This window comes from Charadrius vociferus, unplaced genomic scaffold (genome assembly GCF_000708025.1).
Source record: "Charadrius vociferus isolate BGI_N301 unplaced genomic scaffold, ASM70802v2 scaffold173, whole genome shotgun sequence".
Lineage (NCBI taxonomy): Eukaryota > Metazoa > Chordata > Aves > Charadriiformes > Charadriidae > Charadrius > Charadrius vociferus.
Genome location: NW_009648369.1, coordinates 1113102 through 1124322, shown reverse-complemented (window position 1 = coordinate 1124322; position 11221 = coordinate 1113102). Strand labels below are relative to the sequence as shown.

At 40.0% G+C, this 11221-nt stretch overlaps 1 protein-coding gene across 1 annotated transcript in view; it reads left to right on the top strand.

Moving 5' to 3' along the window:
- Positions 1-11163: 11163 nt before the first annotated feature.
- Positions 11164-11221, top strand: part of FKBP1B (FK506 binding protein 1B, 12.6 kDa) — a 47593-nt gene continuing 47535 nt past the window's right edge. Inside the window, exon 1 of the mRNA XM_009885340.1 lies at positions 11164-11197. Within this exon, the coding sequence (XP_009883642.1) occupies positions 11164-11197 (34 nt within the window). The remainder of the gene's footprint in view (positions 11198-11221) is intronic.

The window sequence follows — 11221 nt, the reverse complement described above, 5'->3', positions numbered from 1 at the left end:
TATTCTCTTTCACAGCTACTTGTTTTTTGTAGGTTATTTCATAAAGATTACATTCAAAATCAAGACTTTTTTATATTCATAAAGGACAAGCCAGCAGTGATGACTGGAATAGGTAAAAAATAAAAAGTTAAATATACAGATTAGAAGACCTCTTTTTATGCAAGACTCCTAAATTTTTGGTGCCTGTTGGTGCTTACAGTGAAACCATGGTTTTTAATGATTTTACTTTACCCGTTGCTGACACATATGCCCAGGCCACACTTAAGATGCCACACTGCCATACCTGTTTCACTAGGAACTCTTGACTATTCTGCACTTCCTCAAAGTGGTAGCAGGATTATTGTGCCATATATTAGTGGTAGCTTTTTACCCATAGTAGTTATAATGAATAGATTACATTAAAATACAATCCCAGCAGCTCCACAAATTTGCAGAGTCTGTGTAAGACATTTTTGTTTTGCTTTAAAATAATGCTGTTTCACTGCTTTGCTGTCTACTGGATGTGTTTTACTGAAATTGATAAAGCTATTCTTTAGCACAGCCATCTCATCTACATTCTGAATGGTGCTTTAAATACCGTAACAAAGCTATGTTGCAGCTGGATTCTAGCAACCTAAAATGTGTCTTGGATGCAGAAACTTCTGCCTCAGTATGACTGAAATGCTCAGAAGATGTTTCACTAAGGATGATGTGTGTTCTGCTAGCTATGCAGACATCTTGAGATCATGGACTACTCATGTGGAACATTGGACTTTCTTTGCTTTTTTTTTTCATTTCATCACTTCTCATAGCATGCCAGAGGGCGATAAAAGGCTGAATCTATGAGATTTGCCAGTAACAGAATCATCCTTAATTTTGGAATTCAGGATGTCCCACAAACACTGAGGTCTTGAAAAACATTTGTAGCAGAGCCACAGTGAGCTTTTCATCTAGCTCTGAAAGCATTAGGAAATAGGACTTCATCTGATGTAGTTATGTTTATTTCTTGTTATCTCTAAGATACTCAGATATAAAAATTACAACATCCACAAAGTCTCACTGGCATGGTAGTGAGGTGATAAGGTAGTGATGCATGATATATTCACAGATGATTTCTGCTTTGTCCAGTGTTACGATCTGATTCACCTCCTGTATCCTATCACATAACATCTTTATGGTAGATTTTTTTTTAGAAAGTCTAAAGCAAATGAATAAAGGTACATAAGGAGTTACTCGTTACTCAGGATCAAAGCAAATTCCAGATGCAGACACAAGGTGAATGAAAGAGACAATGAACTTTTGTTTGACACAGCCTCATTTTTAAAAGCAGGATAAAAATAGAGAAGGGGAAAAACAAGTTCCCCTCATTCCACTAGTGTATTTTTTCCAGGAACTGGTAAAACATTTAAATAATATTTCTGTGTCACCTTGGCATGCACAGATCTATATAGCACACACGATAAAGGCCAGTTACTGAAAACTGTCCTGGCAATACTACAGTTTTCCTTTGAGACCTGGGAAAGCAATGTGACAAGTACTCTGTTAGTACTGTTAGTAATCTGAGACACTCCAGTGAGCAACCACAGTCTTTACACTAATACTGAGCTATATTTTGATCCTATTAACATCACTGTGCCTCAGATTAACTTTGGTATAACTCAGATCAGAATGTCACCCATGGTTTAAAGAAGGTGTTTCAGCTGGTGGCACCTTGGCTGGCTCTCTGCTGCAGAGTGATTCCAGCCAGGCAGTCTCTTGGAAGAGACTGCTTGGAAGTAGCATATAAAGTTAGCGTACAAAGCTTAGAAGTAGCGTAGGTTGTTAGAAGTAGTGTACAAAGTCCAAAATTGAACGCCACCCACCGAGCTGCACATAGCTGTTAGTAGCTATGAGTTCCCATGGTTCCTAATGAATGTTAGAAAATTAATCCAGCCCTCATTGTTGCAGAGGTTGAGCTACCCTTTTTTATAATACTGATTTTATATTGCTGTTTTCTCACATTGTTATACTTACTATTCACCTGTCTTGGGAAATGGTGAATACATTTTGAGTTCAATATGGATCAGAGCTAATGAGTTCCAGGCTCTTTAAGTGTATTTGCCTGGCTATTTCTTGTCCAGTGGGAGATCGGCATCTAAATGTCTCTGTGGATCTGAGTTCAGTGCCTTGCTGGAAAAGCTGAGATTCAGACTTCATTTTCTCCTTTATTCATGGTAAAATAACTCTTTCCAGGCTAAATCTTGCTTCAAGTTAATTAATTTGATGTTAATATTCCTGGTGACTTCAGAGGAAGACAGATGCAGCTCAATATGTAATAAAAACATAAAAGTAGTAATTTTTCTAATACTATTTAACTCAACTTTATAAAACATCTAATGCTTTGTGGCATTTTTCCTTCAAACATATTTCTGCGTAAAACTACTCACCATGATTTCACCAATTTAAGTCAATGTGCTATTTAGTTTAACGCTTTCAAGAAGCTTGAGCAATGTATTTGTTTTCCCGCATTGACATTTCTTTGCCTTGAGATCCTATTTAAAAAAAATAGTTATGTGTCACAAGCTAACTGGAACAGAATGTAAAAATGGTGCACAGTTAATAAAGATACAAAATACGTAATCTGTCAGAGCAGATCTACTGATCACACTATGTAAATCAGCATTCTTTTGACAGTGATATGTCTATGTGCTGTTACTGCTCTCAGAATGGGATTTAACCCACTAGCTAGCACGTTTTTGTATGTATGTCACGTAAAGTGGGAAAGATCTAATGCAAGATTGTATTTTTTACATAAATATATTTGCGCAAACTCTTAAGAAGATTGGTTAATTAAAAAACCACTTATGCAAATTATTATGTAAAGGTAAGGCCCTGATCTTTTCCATGCAGGCTATATTCAAACTAAGGAGACATCAGGCAGGAAAGTTGTGGCTTCTTTCTAAGACTATTTCTTTTGTACTTGCAGTGCCATGGTCTTACCTTTCTCGAGTGCCTGCCTGGGCCAAATGTAACAGGCTAGCTTGATCTGTCATCTGCTAAACAGAGGCATCTAGTTTGGGGGACACATATGATGGAGGAGACATTGCTAGAGTACAGATAAAAGTTTTGCAGCTTCTTGTAGAAGACGACAAGTTCTGTGAACTCACTTCCACACTCAGTGATATGCTGCTAGATGGCAACTTTCCAAATGTTGTATGTGTATGACTGACTGCAGCCAGTCCTCTGACCTCCAACGTGACCTCCAATTCTCTGAAATCGCCCTGGATCTCAGGGAAGCCACCAGAGATGTTCCATCATATCGTTCCAACCTGAGCTATCCATCAGTCTTGCAGGAGTGTTGTCAACAGTCCTCTTCATGTTTGTGGCTCTTGGAACTCCCTCTCTTCTCTAATAGAAAGGCAAGAATCACACAATTCTAACATAGCAGTCCAGCAAGTTTGGAGGAGTTGGCAAAGCATTTGTTAATCTCCCAAGCCTTCCCTTTTGTGGTTTAGAGTGAGACTCTTGTGGTTCATTGGGGTGGGGAGAAGAGAACCAAACATTTTCAGAAGGTGACTCCATTCTTGCTTCCAGCAAGAATGTTGGGCTCAATGTTTTTCTGGCTTTCACAAAGATAAAATAGGTGAGGAACTAGGAAGGAAAGAACATAAGGGGTGCCTATGCAAACATGGTCACAGAGAATGAGGCTCATTTCATGTTTAATTGTAGGAGTGGGATTCATCTCACAAATTCACATTTCTACATTGAGGTATATACATATGGCTGCCTACATGAAAGTAGTACCCAGGCTCCCACTGGGCAACTGAGTTGAGCCTCACCTCACTGACATGTCTGGAGACATACACATTATAGTTGTCTAAGTCTGACCCTGCTTACTGATTCGCTTAAAAGTCAGTGGTGAGAAATAGACACTTTTAGGGCATGATTCATTCCATCCTAAAGTACCTAAAATAGATAAATGAATCCTGCTTTATGAGCGTAGCTGAAGTACTCAGATAGGACATGGTTATGAACAGATGAATGCCAAGGAATGGTGGTGCAGTCATTACACCCATGTCTGTTATAACTAGCACGTTTATCAATGATCAGCCCACTGACAGCCCTTTCTAGAGCTACGTTTCCTACATCCCACATCCCTCCCACCGCTGAATGCCCTCTCTGTCTCAGACCACTATTTTGTAACTTAATACTCCGATCTCTATATGCCAGTCTCTTGTGCTTGCTTTATAAAGCAATCAAGTTTTCGATGGTGTTCTTGAATATTTCCTGAGCTTGAGCTGTGTTTGTGTGGAACGGGATCTTAAGGAAAGTGATAGAAACTCCAGTAGTTAATGTTATTAAAATTAGACTAGGCGGAAGAGTATGAAATGTTCTTTAGGAAACATTCCTGTCTTGGCAAAGAGAGGGAATGAATGATCTAATAGGTCTTTCCATCTGTAAGTCAACATTCAGCTTCCAAATTATGCCAGTCTTTTTCTTTCATAAGCATTAAATGTATTTGCTTTTGAAGATGTCTCTTCCTAGTTCCTTCTTTTTTACATGATGAGCTAAATTTATACTTTTGAAGTGATATTTTTATCATTTGCAGCAAACACAACAGATAACAGGAACGTCTTGCATGGCGAAATGATAAATAGATCACTCCCATTTGAAAGTGACTTGAAGAAGAACGAAGGATAATAATATTTTTAGCAGATACATATTTATCCCAGCTTGATAATTTGTATGGGTCACTTAAACTCTGTCTACACTCAGAAAATAATTTATTATTGTAATGTAAGTCAGGACAGTACAAGCCTGACATTAACCCTGTATTGAAACTGGTTGGTTGATGGTGTAGACAGACTCAAGCTCTTAGCAATATCTATTTTGAAAAGTGCATTAGAAGGCAAATTTCATAACATATATCAAAATCAATTTCTTCTGAATCATGTGGATTCCAGTACCTGTTCAAGCATTTGAACCGTAGTTGAGCATACTGATTGAGAAGGATCATGGGGTCTCTCTCTGAATCTAATTTTGCTTGATGTATGGGGTGTGTATGATGAAAACACTTCTCATGGCCAGGTTACATACATAGTTTTGCTGTTGCTGTCACTGGTAGAGCTGTTCTACTTTAGGGATGATTATGAGGCAATTTCAGAAATAACTGAGGAGAGCTGCTTCCCAGCTGTATTTGGAAACCCTTGTAACAAATCACCTTTGACTTGGTCTTCCCTAGAAATGTTCTTGCTAGTTAGACCTCCCTACCTCTCTTCCCACGGTATAGACAAATATATTGGTGAATGTGTTCTAACACAAACCTGGTAACTAAAATGAAACAGTGGTAACGTTGTCCTGCTATCCACCTGCTTTTTTTAATAGTTCACCTATAACTTTCTGTGTAAACTGATACAGAGCTATAGTGGATGACGACTTTAATCCATAACCCTTGGGCTAGTTTAAGTGTTAGGTAGAATTGTACTGAAGGTCCTGTGGTGTCTAAATTTTTACTGAAAGGCTGCAATGGTTCTGTTTTGGCCTTCTATTTTGTCTCAGATAAGGCCTTAATTTAGAGGGAAAAAATAAAAAGACTGTCCTACTTCACTAGTAGGAAGGATCAGAAATTTTTCCACTTGAGGGTCAGTTTAAGCCTAAATACCTGTTCTCCAGGATTCAGCCACCACGTAGTTGCAAAACCTAGAATGGCTGACTCAGCCTTGCCTTTCTGTAAGAGAGCTAAAGGCCAAATGCTGGGTCAACCCTGATGAGGAGCTGAATACCAGAAGGATTAGTGTTTGTGTTTGTGTTTGTCCTAGAGATGAATGTAAAAAACCTGAGATTTTTAGTGGTGGTTGTTGATTTGTTGACACTTACCTAGAGTTAAAGCTGTCCCTGGAGTATCATACAAAAAAAACCCCAACTTTTTATAGTCTTTCTGTGCTGTCCTGCTCATAGCTGTCCTGCTATATATACAACCTGCCTCTCTCTCTGCTGATCTTTTAGTTGTAACTTCAGATCATTTTGGTTGGGAGGTTCTAGAAACTCATTAAATAGTGTTAGAACTGCACATGCAGAATGAAGGAAAACAAATACAGCCTTAATTTTCTGAATCCATTACCCAGATCCCTTGATTCATTTATCTGGAGGATTGAGAATGCCAGCTAATTTCTTTTCCACAGTTACATTTTCCAAAATCATCGAAAGACTAATCAGACGCTTGTAGCTAATATTTGTGGTTTGTTTGGTTTTCTCCTGTTGTTTGAACTGCTTCCAATATGTCTTGCCAGTGACATTTCTTCACCAAGCAGAATAAATACCAAAACTACAGAGAAAAGAGCTTTACTGGAGAAAGCAGCAAATGTGTTGCACTGTAAATAAAAAGTTTCTCAAAGTCACTGACTTCCTTCTGTAACTTCCATAGCAAGGAAATGACAGAGCTGGAATAATTAGTTTACTGTTTATAGACCTGATTCCAGTTCTGGTTTGTTCCGTTTGAAAGATAGACTGACTTACATTTTTTAATCCATTTTTTGCTCTGAAAGATTGGATGGAAGAGAAAATTTAATCATTTTGGTTTGTCTGCTTGTAGCATTGTTATTATTGGAAATTTTATTTGTGAGACCACGTTGCATGACCCTGAGTTTAGGCTCTGGGCCCCAAGGTGTTACATTTATTTATAATAAAAGATGACCTCTGCCCCTGAATTATGTGCAATCTAAATAGGCAAGGCAGAATGATCATTCTCCTTATATAAGTGAAATAGTGAGGTACAGAGCAATTCCGAGGATATCTTCAGTTCAGCAAGCTGGCTTCAAAACGGTAGGCAGCGGAGCAGTATCAGTGCAGCAATCTGCATGTGTGCCAATTAGCCTGGATGGATGCTGCAGTTTCAGATTTATATTGCATCTGAGATGCTGGCTAGTCTTTACACATACTGTTGTGCAGTGCCCAGCAGATATATTAGCCACTTTGGAGCATTATGCATTGCAAACAGAACCAAAGTAATTTAGGGTCATGCAGTCAATTTCAGAACTGTGGTTAACCTCACTACCACTTCTTCATTTCCTTCTCTTCTTCATTCTGCAGGAAAAATATTACAGACTCATAAAGCAATTTAGGGGAAGGGATCTTTGGAGGCCATATGGTCCAACTGCTTGCTTGAAACAGGGCTGATTTCAAAGTTCAATCAGGTTCCTCAAGGCTGTGTTTGATAACTCATCTTGTGAAGCCTTTTTCCCTACTTTTAGTCAGAATTTCCCTTGCTGTGACTTGTGTCCATTGCTTCTTGTCCTTTTGTTGAGCATCTCTGAGAAGAGTGTGGCACCATCCTCTCCACCACCCACTAGGTAGTTGTAGGCAGCAACTGACATCCTTCCTTTCCGCATTTTCCAGCCACTAACCACATTGGACTGGTTGGACTTGCTCCAGTCTGTTAGCGTCTTTTCTGGTACTGGGAAGACAGAAACATGTGACAGCGTGAGTCCATTCTGAACACAATAATCGAAACTGATGTTTTTTTCTAAGTGGTAAGCGGCATTGATCTCTGCTGGAAGTAAGCTCCATTAGTTATGTCCTGGTCTTGTGGAATTTTTGCCTCCATTCCTGAGTGTAAGCTACCAATTTCATGGCTCTGGCAGCTGGTGGTGTATACCCTGGTGAGCTGGAGCTCTTCCCTGTGCATACATGAGGTGACCTGGCCTAGTCCTGTAAAAGGCTTTGAAGATCAGGACAAAGACCTTCATAATGACTCACATTTAAGTGCTGTGATAGAGAATAAGTGAATATCTGAGTTGGGAAGAGCCTGGTGATGCAGAAGAGAATGCCAGAGAGAGGTGGCAGCTTTTAAGTCAGTTTTAGTGCTACTGAAAAATTCTGGCTGCAGTTTTGCACTCATAACTACAGCTGCAAGAGGAAAATACCGATACAGATGTGGATGAGGAGTTCCAAGAGGAAGATGAGGATTCCGAATAACTGCTTCAGGAGGAAGCTTTATTCTGTTTGGGGGTGTTTGGAACAAGTATCATTTGGGAGGAGGTGGCTGTGCTGCAGACCTGTGGTAACCAGCTGTGGTGAGAAGAGAGACAGTCCTCCTATGACAGGCACGTTGAGATTTTTGGTATGTTTTGATCTGTTCATCAAATGGCCATCACTGCGGGCACACTATCAGAATTGCCTTGGGGACCTGCTTTGAGGGAAATCACTTATTCTGGCCTGACTCTGTTTTTTTTTTTTTTAATCAAGGCTAGTGAGGCACGGGAACATTCACAGTGACATGACCTGCTGAGCTGGGCAGGCTGGTGTTTATTTTGGTCGGGTTTTTTTTCCGGTGGGATGCTGGTTTTGCATGTCCTGTACACTTTGGGATTAAAATTACTTGATGGTGCATGTTGGTTCAGTGAGGGGAAAGGTCAGTATTTGTAAAATATTTTTAGTTTGCTTTCACTATTTGTTCATAGAGCAGTGGTTGGATTTCAAAGTAATGCTAAATCCTTCTCCATGGGTGTTGGTGAGGCAAATGTGTATTGTCTGGGGGTTTTTGTGGCCTCCATGAATTTATACATTTGCAGAATTTGTGCTTTCCACTTATAGGCAATTTAGTGCTTTGGTCTTCCAGAGGTGTTCTTCATGTGCATATGGAATCTATTACACATGATTTATAGATCCTTTGTAGATTTAAAAAACAGTGAAGAATGGGATTTGACAATATAGGAACTATGAATTGAACTATGAATTAAACTATGAACTAAACTAAAACACCCTAAACATTTGAAAACTGTTTGTCTTCCTAAAAGTGGAAATTCATAAATAGTGGAAAACAGTGCAGGCTGTAGGGGTTTTAACTAAAGAAAAGGAGATATTCAGCTGTTAGACTTTGAGGTTTTGGGTTCCTGCAAAACCTCATAATAACTGCGATTGACTTGTCCTCTTTGTGACCACTGAGGAATCTCAGACATTGGACTCATGTGGTTCCATCGTAACATTTGGGAAGGAGGGTTCAGGGAACCCTCTGCTTTTCCAGGCTGCTGGTTTTGTTGCCAGGATAGAAAGACATGCTGTGGGAAGGTCTTGTGGTAAACCGCTGTTCAGGAAGGTGAGCTCTACAGGGCCTTGAAAGCTGAGACTGATGGACTTTATCCTTGATACAGATACGCTGGATCCCAAAGGGGGAGGAGGTGGATGTCGTGCAATAGCTTTCAAAGAGCATACTTTAAAACACTAATTTCCTGGTCTGCTTCGATAATTTGGTTTTAGCAGTTTCCTTGGTCATGGACTTTCCCTCTTAGCTCCTTTGTCCTCTTTGTCTCTTCTCCAGTTCTCTGCCAGTCCTAAAATGCTTTCCTTTGTATTTCAGAGGCTTTTCTGAAGATATGGGGCATTCCTTGCTTCAGTGTTCTCTTCCAAGATCTTCATATACCGTCTAGTTGTTAAGAACAGTGTCTTTGAGGACCTTGATGCCTCAGGTGAATACAGTAAGGTGAAAATTAACAACATTATTTGTTGTTCAATATCTGTGGTGACAAAGATTTTAAAAAATACCCAATAATTTTGAGATACCCACTACAGATCCTTTTTCTGTCTTGGAATTTGGTCCCACCTTCCTTTCCATGTGCTTGGGAATATGAGTGTAGGGGATCTAATTAGCTGATGCCCAAAAGAAGCGAAACGTCTGCGTTTAGGGACCCAGCACAGGGCAAGAGGCTATGGGATAGGATGCTTATAAATGCAGTAGATTTAGACCTGGATCAGTGCTTGGTCACTCCTAATCCTTTCTTGTGGCTTATGTATTTTGCTGTTGGTGGTATTTGTTGTTATTATTCTAAGTTTGCCTGAGGATGCTGGGATCTGTGTGTAAGGCCTGTTATTTGTGATGACACTTCACGCAGATATTCTGTGTCCGTTCTGCTCTATATTTATTATGTGATTGAGTCCAATCTCCTCCTGTCACAAGATGCGACTCGGGAACAGCTGTTCTTCCACCATCATGGAGAGATGTGTAGCCCTCACCAAAGGAAGTATATATTTACAAAGACTAAAAGGAACCCAGCAAAGTATAAATTGCTTTTATTCATCAGAGTTATGCCTTCTGATGTTCTGATTGTCTCAGAGGATGCAGACCTGGAGCCTGGATAAAAGCAGCCCTTTCTTGTAAAGTCAAGGGCCCTACTTGGACACTGTGTACCTCGCATTTCACTTTGTAACTCCCTTTATATGCTCAGCATTTGCTGTGCTGTCCTTGCTGCTCTATAATGACTCTGAGGCACATCTGGAATTAACAATGTTCATGTCTTCTGTGCCACTTATCTCCTGCTCGGCATTTTCCTCTTTCTCAAATGCATTTTTAGGATCTTGCTACTGATCAGAAATCAAATGACATTCTGAGATTTGCATTGAAAAAAAAACCTTTTCAGAGTTTGCACTATTACAGACCTGTTCTGATGAACTGAAGTGAGTGCCTGCTTATTCTACATGTGCTATGTACAGATGCAGAATTAACTGGGATGGGAGGCAGGCTAAAGGAATCCCTGTCCAGTCCTCATTACCGCTTCTGAACTCGTGTGAACTCATGCTTTTTCCTCACTCGGCCACTTTTTGGGGAGCTTCATCCAGCCAGCCCCAGTAATTTTGGAGTGTCTGACTCACAATAAAACATTTATACAATACAGCATGCAGGTGAACAGACAGTCTGATCAGAATAGTGTGAAAAGCAGCATGGAGGTGGTTGGTATAGTTCAGAGCATAGATGCAAGGGCCACATTATCACAGTTACAAAACAACACAGTAATTCCCCAGTTTAGTCATCCGGACAACTGCCCCGTGTAGATGAAGATCCTTTGGAATGGAATTCAGTTTGTAACAGATAAAAATCCTGAAAAGCAATGTCAGAGAAGCACAGGTTGGAATTAGACGGATACAGACAGCTCTTTCAGTTGGAAAACTGATTATGTTGAGGTTCCGTTTTCATTTTTTAACCCAGAACACACAGAACTGTAAACAGAACTATTCCTTTAGAGTCAGTGGAAACCGTGAGATTCACATACACAATAATTTACGAGGAAATAGTATTTTTCGTCTATTTCGGGTACACTTGTCGGAAGTAGTTGTAGCTCTTGCACAGGCTTTTGAATTTGTGATCTCGCATCACAGGAGCCCCTGAGCAACACATACCTAGATTTTCTTATTTAAAACACGGATTAGGACGGGATGTTGGAAATTGTTTTGCGCGGTGAAACGCGGGGTACCTCCAGCGGCCCGCCGGAGC